General features: G+C 43.1%; 1 protein-coding gene across 13 annotated transcripts in view; it reads left to right on the top strand.

Moving 5' to 3' along the window:
• The window catches only part of LOC116939631 (ryanodine receptor 2-like), a 332,153-nt gene that overhangs the window by 176,219 nt on the left and 136,656 nt on the right, over positions 1-19,278 (top strand). For all 13 annotated transcript variants that reach the window (XM_032948287.2, XM_076062962.1, XM_076062947.1 and 10 more), the window contains 2 exons: positions 9,481-9,655; positions 16,327-16,535. In XM_032948287.2, the coding sequence (XP_032804178.2) occupies positions 9,481-9,655; positions 16,327-16,535 (384 nt within the window). The remainder of the gene's footprint in view (positions 1-9,480; positions 9,656-16,326; positions 16,536-19,278) is intronic.

Raw genomic sequence — 19,278 nt, 5'->3', positions numbered from 1 at the left:
GAACCCGGTGACCTTTGTTCGGCTTCTCAGCCGTGGCTAACATCACTTGTGACCAAAATCTGAATCAGTTCCTGGTTCCCACTTCACTACTGAACAGCGTGGAGAAGTATAGTCAATAATCCCCATTATTGGCACAGTGTGCGGAGCACTTTATAAACCAGTGGACCCACAAAGGGCGATTATATAATTGGGAAATTAAGATGTTTTTGTTCGGGCATTTAAACTGTTTGTTTAACGAAATGATATGTAATGACCTTTGTAATAAATACATTTTCATTTCTAAGAACCTATTTAAAGGGGATTTCCCATAACAACATAGCCACTTTTGATTTAAAGCTTTCGTGACTGCAGGGATTCATATTCTTGGTTCTTTCGGTAAAGTCACGTAGAAGGGATTTATTATTTTATTGTTTCCCTTCTACGTGACTTTACCGAAAGAACCAAGAATATAACATACACACTGTGATGTAACCACCAGGCTAGTTACAGTGACATATCCTCGTTTCTCCTTGGGATAATGCAGCATTTTCTTGAGAATATTTGTGAACAATCTGTTTTTTGTGAAATTCCTGAGCGCTTCTGGCATATAGTCAGTCTATGAGGAGGCAACAGAAGCAGGACATGGGAAGTTGAATTAACCATTGCCTCTTATAGTGGTGGTGCTCTATGCAAGGCAATGACGATTTCACTGGAATATTTTGATGAAAGAAATTTGGATTGGTAGCCAAAACGATTGAGTTCTGGGCAGTGCTGACTGCGACATTGTGATTGTGATGAGTTAATCTGATCCTCATTATGCTACGAGGGGCATTCTTGAACTAGCCGCACGCTTTGGAATTTATTGGAGTCGCTCCAACGTATGCCTCTAAAATAAAGTTGATGCCCGCGCCCGGGTATTATTTTACAGACGTAGAATGAAGCTTGCAAAAGGCATCTAGCCTTTTAATTTACTCCATTTTTATGTCCCCTTTATCATGTTTTATCTGGCTGGGGGTACCCACTTGGGAAAGTACCCGACTCACAATTGAAAGGTTACGGATGAAGGTGCCAGTCAGGGTCTTAACTCGATCGTCGATTAAATGAGTGCCACTTTAATTGTTTTGAAATGTAATAGGCGTGGATTGGAAATAAGCTTATGTCCATTCTTTATTTAACGGTGGTGATGCAAAGTCAAAATCACTACAAAGCGACGTAAAGAAAATGTAGTTCGAGCAGTAGCACGGCGGTTTATGCACTGTGCTGTGAGCCTGGCACACTGGGGTTCGAATCCCAGCAAGAGCTAACAGCAGTGGCACATGGCATTTTAACCATTCACGGGCACTCCCCCTTTCACCAACCTTCACTGACTAAACTTCGATTTAAAGCTTTCGTGACGGCAGGGATTCAGCTTCTTGGTTCTTTTGGTAAAGTCACGTAGGATGGAAATAAAATAATACAAATAGAACATAATAAAATAAAATTCTCTCGACGTTTCGGCCACAACACAAGTAGCCTTCTTCAGGTGAAGGAACAGAACTGTCGGGACCACAGCGCTTCATTGACCACTGCTAAGCTTAGCAGCGTCTTTTAAGCTGGGTGGGAGGAGCAGAGCGCCTTGACAAAGGAGTTTACATATCAACATAAGAATTTAGCATTGAAGTAGCTGTGTTAATGTGTTGGATTAGGAGGGTGTTAAAGTCAGAAATTAGCATGCAACTGGGAGATTAGCACGATGTTAGTGTGAGGGATTAGCATGTAACTGGTCACAGAAGTAGCTATGTTAAAGTCAAAGTTTACATGTCAACAGAGGCATTTAGTATATTGACGCTAAAGAACTGCAACTACCCAACTATCATACAATAAGCCGATGTGAAAGAACTAAGTATAAACTACATCAATATAATGAATATACTCAATATATTCTTCAATAAGTTGAGCTATTAACATAAATTAACTGGGTATACACTACATTATATAATGAATACCATATAGTAAACTGATAAAAAACTAAAATATAAACTAATTCAATGTTATCAATGAACTCAATATACTCTCCAATCAGCTGAGCTACTAACAATAAGTCGTTATACATTACAACTCTATGTCGAAAAAAGTGGCGGTTTCTTTTTCTTTTTAACGTTAGCACCACGGAAAGCGACGAGCTTTGTTCAGACGGACGAGTCCATCTATGCTCGGAACGGAGGATGGGGGAAAGACAGCCACGATGCGCTGCTCTGTCCTGTGTTGCGTTACAACTATGTTATAAACTAGACTACTATACATTGCAATGTTATACCTTCCAATCTAAACTACATTGTATAATATTGTATATGCAGCTCAATGTAAGCTCTAACATTATGCATTATATTGATATGTGTCCAACTAAACTTTTTTCTACATTACACGACTATACACCGTAATATACACTGCCATAGACAAACCCCACCCTTGAATTATACATTGCGTTACTATACACTACCCTATACTTTAGACTATAAAATATTACACTTTTAATATTACACTATGTATTATTCTAGCAACCCTACTGTATCCTACACTGCTGTATATTCACTATACAATTACCATACTATATATTGCCTTGTAAATTATGTTAAACATTACACTGTTATACTATTTATTATTATACAACATGCTATAAACCATACCATTGACCGTCGTGTGAAAGGTATTAAGAGGCAGTGCCAGCGAATGGACTGCGGTCTGAAAGTCACCGTAAAATACAATCAATCAAGAACCGAAATGGTTTATAATGTCTTTCCAATGGTTACTAAGCCAGAATCCATCTTCTCGGTTGAAATTGTTTCTGTGTTTGTATATGTGGATGGCCTTATGAACTAATCTCTCATGGTAGACGGATGGCTTGCAGAGAACCTCTGTCTTGGAGAAGTCAATGTCATGTGAGCCCACTGAATTATAACAGTCATCTGCCACAGCTGAGTTGTCCGTCCTATCGTGTTTCAAGTCTGCTTTATGTTCACGGATGCGGTCCGAGATATGTCGTTTGGTTTCTCCAATGTAGCTGCTACCACAGAGGCAACTTAGTTTGTAGACGCCCGGGTACTGTATGTCTGGAACCACATCTTTTACAGACGGAACCAAATCACGGATTTTATGTACTGTGTTGAATCGGACCTGGATCTACTAAAACCAACAAAATCATAACGAGCCTCGTTACTAAAACCAACAAAATCTTCTGATTCAACAGCATTTATTGATCAAAATAAACAGTTCTCGTTGAAACCTTCTGCGGCCAGGCCACCAAGATTATATGGCCTTCCAAAGATACATAAAGAAGATACACCCCTTCGTCCCATCGTCCCTACTATCAACTCCCCCACCTACAAACTGGCTCGTTTTCTGTCTGAAATCCTGCGGCCTTTTACTGGAAAAACCACCTCTGCGGTACTAAACTCTACTCACCTGGTATCGACAATCAAGGGTATTTCCCTGTCCCCAGACGACCTGCTTGTCAGTTTTGATGTGGTTTCCTTATTCACCAAAGTTCCTGTACCTGACACCATCGCAATCATTGAAGACTTGTTTCATCAAGGAGTGCATACTGATGTACCCCCCTGGTGAGACACTGCTTAACCAACACATACTTCACCTGGAATTGAACTTTCTACAAACAAACTGAGGGCACCCCAATGGGCTCCCCCCTATCTCCGGTTGTAGCCAACGTTTTCATGGAAAAATTTGAAACTGACGCCATCCAGACTGCCACTCTACGCCCAACCTTATGGAAGAGGTACGTTGATGACACTACTGTCATCTGGCCACATGGCCGGCCTGCTCTAGACCAATTCCTCGACCACATCAATTCCATACACTCAGCCATCAGATTAACCATGGAAGTAGAAAAAGATGGCAAGCTACCCTTTTTGGATGTCCTAATTAAAAGTAGACCTAATGGTCCAATGAGCCACTCTGTCTACAGGAAAGCTACCCATATGGATGCTTACTTAAAACCGGATTCTCACCACCATCCATCCCAGAAGAATTCCCTCATCAAGACTCTATACCATAGAGCCCAATGCATTTCCGACCAGGAACACATTGCCAGTGAACTCAAGCACGTACACCAAGCTCTCAAGGCTAATGGTTACTCCGACTACACAATCCGCAAATCCATCACTCCAACCATGAAGAAGGATCCTCTTGAGGAGCCATTCAAAACCATCACCTTACCCTACATTGCGGGGATCACAAAAAATATCTCCAAAATCCTGAATAAACACAAGATCCAGGTCCGATTCAACACAGTACATAAAATCCGTGATCTGGTTCCGTATGTAAAAGATGTGGTTCCAGCCATACAGTACCCGGGCGTCTACAAACTAAGTTGCCTCTGTGGTAGCAGCTACATTGGAGAAACCAAACGACATATCTCGGGCCGCATCCGTGAACATAAAGCAGACTTGAAACACGGTAGGACGAACACCTCAGCCGTGGCAGATCACTGTTATTATTAAGTGGGCTCACATGACATTGACTTCTCCAAGACGGAGGTTCTCTGCAAGCCATCCGGCTACCATGAGAGATTCGTTCATGAGGCCATCCACATATACAAACACAGAGACAATTTCAACCGAGAAGATGGATTCTGGCTTAGTAACCATTAGAAAGACGTTATAAACCATTTAGGTTCTTGATTGATTGTATTTTACGGTGACTTTCAGACCGCAGTCCATTCGCTGGCACTGCCTCTTAATACCTTTCACATGACGGTTAATGGTATGGTTTGTAGCATGTTGTATAATAATAACTGGTATAACAGTGTAATGTTTAACATAATTAATAAGGCAATATATAGTTAGTATCGTAATTGTATAGTGAATATACAGCAGTGTGGGATACAGGAGGGTTGGTAGAATAATACATAGTGTAATATTACAAGTCTAATATTTTATAGTCTAAAGTATAGGGTAGTGTATAGTTACGCATTGTATAATTCAAGGGTGGGGTTTGTCTATGGCAGTGTATATTACGGTGTATAGTCGTTTAATGTAGAAAAAAGTTTACTTGGAGACATATCAATATAATGCATAATGTTAGAGCTTACATTGAGCTGTGTATACGATATTAAACAATGTAGTTTAGATTGGAAGGTATAACATTGTAATGTATAGTAGTCTAGTTTATAACATAGTTGTAAAGCAACACAGGACAGAGCAGCGCATCGTGGCTGTTTCTCCCCCCTCCTCCGTTCCGAGCATAGATGGACTCGTCTGTCTGAACAAAGCTCGTCGCTTTCCGTGGTGCTAACATTAAAAAAAAAAGAAACCGCCACTTTTTTCGACATAGAATTGTAATGTGTAACGACTTATTGTTAGTAGCTCAGCTGATTGGAGAGTATATTGAGTTCATTGATAACATTGATGTAATTTATATTTTAGTTTTTTATCAGTTTACTATATGGTATTCATTATATAGTGTAGTGTATACCCAGTTACTTTATGTTAATAGCTCAACTTATTGAAGAATATATTGAGTACATTTATTATATTGATGTAGTTTATACTTAGTTCTTTCACATCGGCTTATTGTATGATAGTTGGGTAGTTGCAGTTCTTTAGCGTCAATATACTAAATGCCTCTGTTGATATGTAAACTCTGACTTTAACATAGCTACTTCCGTGACCAGTTACATGCTAATCTCTCACACTAACATCGTGCTAATCTCCCAGTTACATGCTAATTTCTGCCTTTTAACACCCTGCTAATCCAACACATTAGCACAGCTACTTCAATGCTAAATTCTTCTGTTGATATGTAAACTCCTTTGTCAAGGCACTCTGCTCCTCCCACCCAGCTTAAAAGACGCTGCCAAGCTTAGCAGTGGTCATTGAAGCGCTGTGGTCCCGACAGTTCTGTTCCTTCACCTGAAGAAGGCTACTTGTGTTGTGGCCGAAACGTCGTGAGAATTGTATTTTATTATGTTCTATTTTTATTATTTTATTTCCATTCTACGTGACTTTACCGAAAGAACCAAGAAGACTTCACTGACTAGCGTAGTGAAGAAAAAGCTTTAAAACGCTTAAAAATTTAAGACGTGATTTCAAATGTCTATGTTACTTCCCGAGGTTTAGTACAGGACTACAATTGGAAAATGTTATTTTATTTGTAATGCCTCCCACACATGGAATGATATTGCATCCTGCTACCATTACATTTGTTATTGATTCCATCGTCAAGTTTCATGAGGCTCTTTGTCATTTTTGACGCTTATGAATGCAGTTTGGTTTTGATCTACGTATCAATTATCGTTATGGTCAAATAAAATGTGTTATTTAATATGTACTCTTAATTATATTGTATAATAATATTGTGTTTGTTACACTGTTTGTTTACACACTGACTTTGTTTCAAAGCTACATTTTATGAAAATAGAGACCTCAGGTATTCATGCGCCATTAAAAATGTAACGGTGCAGCCATTGATCACTCACGCCACTGCTGATGGAAATACTTCGAATAGAGAGAGACACGTGGCCTACACCACCACGCTGTGGATGTAAGTAACTAAAGTAAGTAAGCAAGACTCATATTCTTGGTTCTTTCGGTAAAGTCACGTAGAAGGGAAACAAAATAATAAAAATATAAAACAATTAAATTATCACGACGTTTATTATTTTATTGTTTCCCTTCTACGTGGTGACTTTACCGAAAGAACCTAGAATATGAATCCCTGCAATCACGAAAGCTTTAAATCAAAAGTAAGACTCAGTTTAATATCACGCCATTCACACCAGGTCTCGCAGCGCTTGATACCGGAATCCCAGTAAAAACCCTTAACTTAAAAACTTAGATTAAAACAACCCTACACAGATGGATACGCAAGATAAAATAAAAGTGTTTTCAGACGGGCCTGAAAAACTTCGACTGATGGAGCGTCCCTAACGCTCTGGGGCAAGGAATTCTACAAATGCTTTACCCCACCACACATGGCCCACTAATCGACTAACTGTGTTCAACCCATTCATACTGCTGGGTGGACAGAGGTGGGGAGGAATTTTAGAAATTTGGAACCTTACCTGATTATAAATGAAGGTCAACTATCTGTCTTGCTTTCTGGAAAAGTCAACAGTGGCAGTCATGTGGATAAACGGGCCCTCTTCCCTTAGGGATATGGAATTTATAACGCCGGCTCAGGGTCACCAACGGAGATGAATGTCAGCCCATTGTTCATCTGAGCAAGGGACACTGTTATGAACATGCCCCCACACTCTTTATTGAGTGTATTATTAATGAATGGCGTTTTAGTTGGTGTTATAAACTAAAACTAAACTTTTTTTATTTAACCAGGTAGCTCTTTTTCAGAAGTGACCTGGCCACACATGATAGCTCAACGAAGTGGCATATTGTGTGGAAATTGATAGCAGCCAAATACTCTAAACGGACGTTTCTAAATGTGGGGGGAAAAACCGGAGAACCCGGAGAAAAATCCACGGGACCATGGAGAGAGAGATATTCAAACTGCAGCGGCCATACTTCATCACGCTGGGTTGGTGAAGGGGAGGAGGATAGGAACGGTTCTGATAGCCATTGCCATTGATGTTAGCCATGTCCTGGAATCAAACCCAGTGTCACTGCTCTTGTTTTGAGTGTGTTATTGGGATGGATTTTAGTTCGATTTAATCGTTGTATATGCCTGAAATATGTGATATCATCATAGGTACGATTTATTGGAATATAATTAATTGTTTGTGGTTTCCTATGGAATGCGTCATTGCTTGTTTACGTGTTATGATATCAAACAAGAGGAGAAATGTATCTGTAAATTACATTGAAACTAAGGCTCGCTGTGAGACACTGCAGCACGATCATTTACTTGTGTTGCTGTGACTCATAAGGCGAGGTTGGGCCGTGGCTGCCGATTTTGTCCGCTACAGAGTTCATCAGATAGGACCAGCAGTATTTGTTGAGCATGCCTGACCGATGAGGACAAGATTTGTGACACCAGTCTTGGATTGGCAAATGCTGCTGATTAATATAAGTATAGACAGCCAATTAGGCGATGCACTATTGTTTGTGTATGTGGAAATTACAAAATTTGAATGAGTTAATTACCCAGGCTGTTCCACTCTGGTGCGTCATCTGCTTTTATATAATATTGCTGTTTGGCTTGACAAACGATCATTTAGAGCAGTGGTTCTTATCCTGGGGTGCGCACGCATCCCCTGGGGGTGCAAGATGTGCCGGATTTTTTTTTCAAAGGTAAATCATCGGAAACACGAATTGAGCACGGCCGCGCAAGTACGGTTACTTTGTTTCATCAAACCTATGTGTTTATTAACATGACACATGTTTTAACGACCGAGAAACAAAAGTTGCAGGCTGCAGTGAAGGTTAAGAGCCACTGGTTTAGATGGAGGGACATCACCAGTAACATCTGATAAACCGGAAAAATGTTTTTCAAGTGCGACTGCTCATGAGACCCAGAATATTTTAGCTAACCGAAAGCTTATTTTCTTAAACAAAATGCCGCTGGATAATCCTAGTCTACAAGGTCCGCAATATGAAACCCTAGAACATTTTTATTACGTCGGGATGGGAACATCAGTCGATGTATGACGTCCTCTCCCGGCAAGGAAGAAGCCACAGCAGCTGGCAGAATTCGAGAACAGTCTGAGAACACGCTTCAGTGTATACATGGAAACAGCGGGGCAAGCGAGGTATTGTGGGTTTTCCCATGATGCCCTGTGGCCTAAATATATTCCACTTTAGCATGTCGTGCTAACATTAACAAGTTTGGAAAAGTCATCCCTATGCAGGGATTATGTAACGCTTTCCAACATGCATTTGTACTCGGAGGTATTTAATTACCAGTGCAGAAGCCGACTGTTAGCTGTCAGGGCAAATTGTGTTTCCATTTTGGCACAGTCCTTTGTGGTCTTGGTTTATTTGTCCAGGGTTGTGCAGCTCTGATCAATTTGGCCAGTTTTTCAAAAGGCTAACGTCAGAACTGATGCATACACACTTTCATTCTGAGTTTGAAAGTGTTAATTATTGATGGCAATCAAACACTTGATGGCAATTATGATGGGAAGCAGTGTAGAAAAGGAGCATATACTGAACACGTATAGTGAGAAGTAAGTACGGCATTTGTTGAAGCGTTTAATTTAAATGGTATATTTGTCCCGACGTGTAATAAACAGTTTATTGTTTCTTAGTACTCAAGCCCACGTATTTTTTGGTAGTGAAACATTGTACATGGGACTCTCAAAGCATTCAGCAGCAGTTTGAGAATGCATCTTGTAAACTCTCATAGTATACCTTCGATCGTGCCGTTTGTTGCTGGCCACTTGGTGGTATGGGCCTTTGGGGCCTGTGCTCAGCAACCGTGATTTAAAATGTCGCTTGGATCTGTCGCACAATAAAAAAGCGACAATGTTGTTTGGTTCGTCGGTGGTCATCGATTTGAAGGTACGCTTTCACCCGTCATCGTCGTCACCCCCCCCTCCCCCCTTGTGCATCGCAGTCCCAGAAGTGGCACCAGGGGGGAGAGCACTTTGGGCGGGCGTGGCAGCCGGGCGACGTGGTGGGCTGCCTCGTGGACCTGAACGACCGCATCGTGATGTTCACCCTCAACGGCGAGATCATGCTGGACGACTCGGGCTCCGAGTTTGCCTTCAGCGAGCTGGAAATCGGCGAGGGTAAGTTTGAGAGCCATATTCTGAAAAAAAAAACTTTTTATTTTACCAGGTAAGGCCAACTAAGGCTATATCTAGCACTTTTTCAGAAGCGACCTGGCTATCACAAATGGTAGCCCAGTGAAGTGGCGTATCGTGTGGAAATGAATAGTAACCTGTAACCCTCGACACCAGCCAGGTAATGCATACCGCGCGGTAAACTATTACAGAAACATTTTTTTTAGTTTACCAGGTAAGGCCCAGAAGCGACCTGGCCACAAATGATAGCTCGACGAATTGGTTTATCATCCATGTGGAAATGTAAAGCGGCCAAATACTCTTTAACGCATGTTTCTAAATGTAAAGGGAAAACCCGGAGAAAAATCCAGTGAACCACGGGAAGAGAGACATGCAGACTCCAAATATACAAGTGTCAGGGTCAGGATCCAATCCACGACCTCTTCCATACCAGGCGAGGCAGTTGACATCTCGCCCCCGCCGAATTTGACCTCAGGGAAGCTTGTATGTGGAGCTCTCCACTCGCAGTCCTGGGGTCGCGAGCTTACATCTCAGTCTCGAAAAGACGAGGAACACGTGTGAAGGCAACAATCGTTGTCCCGTGGAGAAATTGGATTGTCAAATTTCCACCACTAGCTATGAGTGCCCACCAGTACCAATTTGAACATGCACACGCTTTTAGATAAACGTGCGATACAGTTTGGATTCGCACAGCTTCTAAATGCAACTACATCGAAAGACACTGTACAGAATAGTGAGGCATGGGCATGCTGGAAATTTTTATAAATATATTTTTTAATTTCTTATCGTGAAATAGATGTCCAGGCAGAGGGAAAAAGCAATGACTTTAGATGCACGCATGGAGTGGACAGCATGGATGGCTGAAGGAAGGGAGTTCCAGAATGTGGAGTGCAGAGTGTGTGGAGGGGCGAAGAGTGAGATGAGAGATGTAGGCAGGGGCCAGTCCATGGAGGTATCTGGAAGACTATGAGTGTGATCTTGAAGTTGGTCCGTGATTGCATTAGGAGCTTACTAAAATCACATTTCACCAGTTGATGAAACCCAGTACAGTCCTTCTGCCATTATTCTGCCATTCTTGTGCCATGTTATCAGCAGGCTCCTTTTGCTATTATTTTGCAGTGACATTCATCTTCTTCGTCACATTGCTGCAGTCCGTGGGCGCTAATGATCTTGCGTTACTTTTGACAAGTGTGGTACATTTCTGGATACAATAAATGTTCCACACATATTGTTTTTTGATCACGGATTTGTAGAGGAAGAACAATCCTCTACGTTTCACCACTTGCACTTCTGGAAAGACTGCTCAACACCACAGTGCTACCTGATCAGTTAACATTAGTATCTAAGGGGCTAACCGTGCATCTCTGTCACCAGCGCTCTGTCTCTGTGTGTATATTTGGAGATGGCCATAAAATGTGTATGGGTTGATGGTAAACATCTACAATTGCACTGAATTGGTCCTTGAAGCATGGTTTATATTTACTTAAGAATGAAAATCAATTTTATTTAATGTAATGCTTTGTTTAAGGGACATTACCTCATGCTGTCTGCTTGATTTGTCTGTTTTAAAAGTTTATGCAAAAACAGTGCTGGTTCCAGTTAGTCTGGCCTAGGAGGATTCTAATGGATTGTCCATTTTCGGGGCAACTGATGAGCAAATATAATTTGACGATAATGTCCTTGATCCAAGAAAGTGCCACTGAGTCTCGAATAATGTTTGTTTTTGGTATGTGTAGATAATTCATTTGTTTCATTTGTTCGCCTACAAAAATTTTAAAGTCAGTCTTTCCCAGTGCTCATCTAAATGTATGTCTCTATGAGTCTGGTGTGGGAAATTCCAACCATGTTTGATGGGGGGCCTGCCCTTCCATAGGACAACCACCGTTTACTTCAAAAAAATAAGTTACACATTTTAGTAACCCCAGGGAGATAATGGCATTGAGTTGATACCCTCGTCTGGGATTTTAGTGCATATTTCCTGTGCCCTAGCCGTAGCACCACCCTGCCAGTTCTGTTTTACTCGATTCAATAACTTTGCGTTTCACTTTAATGGCAAAAAACCCAAAACATCTGCTGTGTTGTTGTAGCATTTCAAAATGAGCGTTGTTTCACTGGCACACGCAGTTATGCACTGGCGCATCGGTTAGGTGCCATCTGCAAGGCTATGTTCTGAAGAGAGAGAGAGAGAAAATAATAACTGAAGTGGCCTGTGGTGACGTCTTCTATTAGTCATCGCATCACACCTCCAGGAAGCGGACGATTTAATCTGTGCTGCCTACTGAGAGTCAGGCCATGTGCCTGCTGGAGCCGCGCGAGATGACGTCCGCGCGTCCGCGTGACACCGCTCTGGATGCGATAAGCTGCCGTGTCCTGATTGCAGTGCGTCACTACCGAGATTGCTGCTGCTGCACCTCGCGTGTGTACATGACCTTACAGAGTCATTCTTTGTTCGTTTTGTTCAAGGCAGCAGAAGACAGCTTCCTGCCTGTTTGTCGTCGGTGTAGCAGACGGTGCTAATATGTGAGCTGTACGTGCCGGAACTTGTGCTTGTCATCACCGATGATCCAAATTGGCGTGATATTAATCCGCGTGGCACTGTGGCAGTCGACCCAGGATTGAAAGGATTTGAGTTCATAATACGGATTGGGAATGTCTCATCGTACGTCCAGAGTTAATAAAATGGGTGTAAATGCTTTTGAAGGTTAAAAGCGTTTATCCTTTGGATATACTGGCTCCTGCCATGGGGATATGGAATTTATACCACTGGATCACGCCTACTAACTGAAACAAGCACCTTGCTTTAGCAAGGTACTGCACTCTTTTTCAAATATTAAATTCAGAGTTGGCAATGCTGTTAGATTTTGTTTTGATTTCTCCGAGCCGTGTAAACATGCAGTGAGTTTCATGTGCATGATATGCATCACGTTTAGCTGATTAATATAAGTCCACTGATTTGTCTGTGCCGAAACAAACTAGACGGTTTAATGATAATCTGAATGACAGTCATCGTGCCATTACTTATCTTTTGCATGGTGAATATTATCCATAATGCAGGTTTTACTCAGAGACGCTTGACAGCCTAAACCGAATGTTTCTCCATCTCCGTTGCAAGGGCCCCCATATCCGTCTTGTCGAGTGTGTCGTTCAGGGGGTCCTCCTTATCCAGTGTTGTACTCAGATATTTGCATTCATTTTGGACTGAAATTCCCTCTAATCATTATAAACACTTCAACTAGATTCTCTGCTGTCAATGCTGGGAAAGTTCGCACAACTGTTACAGTTGATATCATACTTTGTGGTTATGCAAATTGACCCGCTGATTTCTTCCTGGCATTTCGCCACCATATATACTAATTCTTTACTGTGCTGCTGATGGAAGGCTGTTTCTTATGTGGAACTGACTTGCGCGCGTGTCCGAGCAGTTGTACTTAGTAATCATACATTTTTGTGTTTCTCTGTTAGTAAAGTGGGTGTATGTGTATGCATGTATGTGCAGATGTATGGGGAGCGGTAGTGTAGCGGTTAGTGCGCTGCATTCCGGCGACACGGATTCGATTCCCACTGAACGTGCCAACACCAGTGACGATTATCTGAACTGGTCATGTGCCTCCCTTAGGTCGAATCAGCCTCAAATTACTTCCTGATGCGGCGTGTAAACATCGCCACTGGGGAGACCAAGGCGGTCTGGCGTGGTGCTGGCCACCCACCCCCTCATGTGACGTGCCGGCCTTAATAGGTGCTCCCTTACAGCATTTCTCCTAACAGTCTGTTAAAAGCTATATGGAGAATATTTTGCTTGTGTATTATTCTGAGCTCAGCGACTGCCATGTTTCAGTATCTGGCTTTGATTCATCGTAACAGAAGACAAAAAATAACCTGAAAGAGCACACTCCCTTTTCGAAGGGATATTAGATCCACTGTGCCATCTGTTAGCAGATATAAAAATACCCCAGGCCCACTTAAAGTCCTGCATTCCGACACCATGGCCAAATAAACCGTCAATTTACCCAATTGTTACGCAGTCCCGAAGCTAAACAATTCTGTCCTGCAAAATCCAAGGTTTTCTTGTATATTGGTAAAAGTGCAGCCCTGTGGTTCCTCGTGCCACTGCTGGCAGAAGGGCCTCCAAAGGAGGGAGCTCTACAGAGCCCCTATAGAGGGCATTTGGCCTACTCTTCCACACTAGCCAGACATTTTGGAAGAGAGATGGTAGTACCCACATTTTACCACACTGCATGTAATCTCCATATCGGCTAACTGTGGTATATCTTTACTACTGGGTGAACAGAGGCAGGTGAGTTTTAGAAACTTGCTCATTGTTTCAAGTGCCGTGCGAGGAGAACACCATAGCAGCGTCTCACCTTGTATGTACCAAATAAATCAATATGTGGAACTGCTAATCAAGAAATATTATCTCAGTTCCTTTTTTCAGTAAGCAAATCGCCAGGAACACAATTATCTGTAGGAGAGCTGTGCTAAAGGCAAAACTGCTGACTGCTTTTTTTCACCCACCTACAATTATGAACGTTGGGATTTCAGGACCACAAGAGCCGCTTCATTTAAGCTTTTTGGAATGTACAGCCATTCTGTCAAATATGGCAGGACAAGCAACATCAGACGTGCGGGGGTACGTGTGCCCAGATATTAATTCCTCCCGACCATTCCTAACATTTGACGTCTACGTAAACAAATGAGCACATCTGGTATTAAAATCAACGAGACGGCCGTGACCAAACTCGCCATGCCTCCACCGCTGAGAGCGTGAACAGTCGGAGCGATCATTCAAGCGTTGTGCCCAAAGCGTTTTGCAGCTCCCGCACTGAGATCATCCTGCACCGAGATGATCCTGCAAGGGCACAAGGTCGAACTGCACCGTACCAACATTTTTCCGGCGCCGGAGCCGTTTGCGCGAACCAACTTTAACCGTGCGCGTGCGTGGCAAGCGTACCAATGCTTCCCCCACACACACACACACTCTCCCGTCCTGGCCTCCCACGCAACTCCGGTTTTGGGAAGGCGCCGCAGCCGAAAGTGCGCTCAAAACATTCGAATGGCTGCCTGTTGCCAGGAGGCTGTGGACACGAGTTGATTTGAATTCCTGAAGCGGCGCGCTGCTGCTGCGGCGGCGGCGGCGGCGGCGGCCGGTTTAATGTGCAGGGCTGCGTCTCGGCGACTGTAAGCGCCGCGCAAAGTGTGACGCACGCGCCTCTGTTTGTCAGAGCCTCTCCCTTTGGGCAGTGTCGCATAGCCAATGAATCCGGCTGTGCTTGTCCTTCGATCTGTGACCGAGTGGTGCCCCAGAGTGTGGCGCTCGATTCGCAAACGAAAATATGTGAGTTTGAATTCGTGTTCGAAGCCAGGATCACTTGTTCACGGGTCAATTAAATGAGGATCAATATACGCGGGGAGCGCAACAGCGGCTGTCTTACGGTTAAACTTACCTCCACTGTAAAAATGTTGAATTCACATCGGTATTTATCGGGGCCACCAGTGGCATTGAGCACTGCCCCCCATTTGAACATGGAGACACTTTGATTTGTTTCTAGGGGAGTACTGTGATGAAAATTCACAAGTACTATACTACTTTATATTATAATGTGACAACATTATCATAATTTTAGCATGATGGAAATACACATGTGCTCTCTCTATATCTATGTTTACACCTCTCAAATATTTTTGCACGCCTTAATATCTGTTTTGGAAAATATAATTGTTGACCAATTTTTTTTTACCTCATACCGTTATTTTTCATGTTAAAATACTTTTCATGGTTTTTTCATTTGCATTCTAAAATGTTATACATATCCATACAGACTTGAACAATATCATAGCAGTAGCAACGTGTTTGACAGGTGTATCGCATTGAAACCATTCATTAATTCATAATTACATAACCTCCATTTCAACAGAGTCAAGTGTAAAAAATAATAATTCTGTCCACGAATTAGTGTGCTCCCACACAGTGGCATGTTTGTTGACATGGTCATATGTGGGTGTTTTTAAAAGCAATGCTATTGTGTACACATCGACCATACTTTAGCCAACATGATATTTCATTGCGTGGTGTAAACAGTAATGAAAACACGTTTAAAAACCGCTTACACACACATGGAAACAACAGCGCATAAACACTCGATACATTTTTTACTAAAAAATAGTTTTAAGCTTCCCTAACAAAATTGTAAAAAAAAAAAAATCCGCATTTTTTTTCATTCTGAAGTTTTCATCCAGGAGATGAGCCGTGTGACTCGTGGTGTCTGCCGCCCTTCTACTTTGGCACGCAACACCACCTGCCTGCCCACCTCCCATTGTCATGCCACTGTCTCGTGGCACAATTCAGCAAGAGCACTTGAAACGTGTGCCGTGTGTAACGCAGGGCAGCCTTTGCAGGGGGAATCGGGGGGGGGGGTTCTGCTTTATTGCCAGCCTTCAAGCTGGCCTTATGACAGTTTTTTTGTGATTTCCAAGAAAGTCGCTTTCGCTTTAAAGTCCTCTCCGACTGGCGGCAACTTCGACACACCGCCTTCTTCTCCTCGCCAAGGCATTCCCGCTTCGTGTGCACACGCACGCACAGACACAGAGATGCGTGCGTACGTGTAGATGTTCCTTCTCGCCTCACGCCCCCGCCCTGCTGCCTGCTCTGTGCCCTCTAGGCTTCATGCCCATATGCAGTCTGGGCCTGTCGCAGGTGGGACGCCTGAACTTTGGAAAGGACGCCACCAAGCTGAAGTACTTCCCCATCTGCGGGCTGCAGGAGGGCTACGAGCCCTTCGCAGTGTACATGAACCGAGACATCACGCTGTGGTACAGCAAGCGGCTGGCGCAGTTCATGCCCGTCATGGCTGACGACGATCATTTTGAGGTAACGTTGGCCCATCCTCCTCTCCCGCTGCCCCGCACACAAACCACAGGGGGTTGCAAGGCAGACGAGGGTGTCCAGTGAGGGCTGACGAGCGTGTGGCAGCTTACTGTGGCAGCTTCTGTCAGGTGTTTGGCTGCAAGCCCCGAATTTAAATGGAGGCAAATGAGAAATGAGCCCAAGTAACCTTAGAGTACTCTGGACAGATTGTGATGTCGTAGGAGTGCTCGACTCGCCATTGGAAGGCTGTGAGTTCAAGCCGGAGTCAGTGATTTTGACCAAGTTCATGAGCTCTGCTTGTTCAGTAAAAAAAGAAGTCTACAATGGTTGTACAATCGGGAGACTGGTGCCCACTCGTAGCAGTGTGGAATTTCCACCACTGGCTCATGGACACCAATAGAGATGGCCACTGTCCTATCCTTATTTGAGCAAGGAGACGCTTAATGACTTTTGACTAACACATACCTTCTGGCTCTATCCTACCACATTTGGTAGGCTGTGTGTTACGTCTGGACAAGTTGCTATATACGTTACTAGCTTTACTACCCGGCTTCGCCCGGGACTTTGGATTCTTGTCTTGGATTAATACACGGCCTACGCGGAGGGTGGGGGGATGCGTGACGTCAGCAGGCACACTGCGTGTCGCTGCCGCATGCGGGTGACATCACATATGTGACGTCACCGCTCACTTGCCGTGCAAAATATATCCATTATTGCGCCCCCCCCCCCCCCCAAAATACAAAAGTCTGTTTTGATACTTTTTGCATTGTGTCCAGTCTGGAAGCTACCCACATGCCAAATTTCAAGTTTGTTGCATGTTGGGAAGTATGCTAAACATTTCGAAAAGACGCACATATTCACAAATTTCCCTTTTATATATATAGATAATGGCAACTCTGCACAAGCTCCAAACACAGGCAATGAGTTGGATTCTCATTACACTGGAAAGTAGGCCTCGCTGAACATTGTATACATGCTGCCAACTCCCTGCCCCTGTTCAAGTCCAGGCTGAATACCTTCCTATTATCCTCTGCCAGTCCGAGTAAAATAATTAGTAGATACATTTATTACTTAAATAATCGGATCGCTCAGCTATACATTTTAAAATGGTTACGGCCATTACTAGTGAATGCTCTGTTGTGACCATTGATGGGAGGCATATTGTTCTGCCTTTTACATTCACACTGGGAAAATGTAGGGCGTGCTGATAAAGACGTCTAAGCTCTGCACCATGCATTAATTTGAAAGTTCGGTCCATCTCGTGTCACTGAATGCAACTATTCACATTACAATTGCATACTCTTTGGTTCTTTCGGCAAAGTCACGTATGACTTTACCGAAAGAACCAAAGAGTGTGGATCCCTGCAGTCACGAAAACTTCAGATCTAGATTACAATTGCAGCCCGGTGACAGGCATTCAGAGTCCCGCATCTCTATGCCGCGTTGTGCCTCAAATGACGCAAGGCTTTTGTGTGTCCATTCGGGATCAGACGTCATTTTTTCCCAGATGATTGCACTATTCAGTACATAGCTTTCAGAGTCCCGTGGCAGCACTGTGCTTCTTTATTTATCTGCCAGTTTCATAAAGTGTCACACGTGTCAGCGAGGGTCTATTTCATGAAGAAAAGTGCACCCAATCCAGAGTTTGCATTGTGCTAGCATGAATTGATATGTCTTGGGAGATGGGACACTAATGTGTTTAGGCAACCTTTATGAAACCAAATTGCGAATTTCACTTCGTTGTGTTCACTAGTGCATTGTCAGGCTCAGAACAATAAAACTGCATTGGTATTTATTTCGTGGATAATTAAATATTATTTTGAGAATTGTGTGCCTGGGTTTGAGCACTTGATTTATGAGAGTATGTTCCAAGGAAACTCTATTAAAGGCAAATTTGGCTCTTATCAACCGGCTGGGTGGTTCCCCGGCATTACACCGTGAGGATGGAAGGTCACAAGTTCAAAACCGGTCGAGATTCGACTCAGCCATTCATCCCCGCCGGGGGTTAATATTACTGAGTGCCACATTGTGGAAAATCAATAGCAGTTCTCCTTTGAAGCAACTCATCCCAGTCAAAGGAATGTGAAATTTTTCCACTGAGGGTACAGCATTTCAAACAGGGGATGAGCACAACCCCATGGCTGCTTGAAGCATGGTTGTTATCGGTCTTGTCACCAATGATTTTACAATAACTCTATCTTACATTGCATTTGAATTGTCTCAAGGTTAAAACATGTTATCAGATTTAGCCAATCGTTCGTCCACAGCGGGCTATTGAATTGGCGTTGTTGGAAAGGTTATTTAGCGTTGGTGGTCTAGATTTATAGGTTTACAATTAAGTTCTCTTTTTGTAGATGATTTTTATACTAAATATAGCCCCGCTTTTAACCCGATAATGATTGCCCTTTATCAAACTGGAGCTGACTTACCTATGACAATTGTCGCGAATCCATGGTCGTGATTTTCTCCAAGAATCGATTCTTTCTTCTTGTTGTTACACTGCAGTCAATGATGACGCCTTTCGTGGCCGCGGCGTTGTTGCGAACCCATTACGTGAAACGTACGAATTGAAAACACATCGACTCTCGCACGTGTAAATTTAAAGCGTCTATCATGGCCTTATCTTTCTTGGTGGTTGACCATATTTTACCACATTGGTCTGGGTGGGTAGTTGAAGGGGAGCGCCCCTGGACCGCTTCCGATGTTAGCCATAGCTCGTAATCAGACTCGCCGGGTTCATAACGCA

The sequence above is a fragment of the Petromyzon marinus genome, chromosome 6, assembly GCF_048934315.1.
Source record: "Petromyzon marinus isolate PM22_M1 ecotype Great Lakes invasive population chromosome 6, UKy_Petmar_22M1.pri1.0, whole genome shotgun sequence".
NCBI classification, from domain to species: Eukaryota; Metazoa; Chordata; class Hyperoartia; order Petromyzontiformes; family Petromyzontidae; genus Petromyzon; species Petromyzon marinus.
The sequence above is the reverse complement of the archived record's forward strand: the minus strand, read 5'-3'. Positions and strand labels throughout refer to the sequence as shown.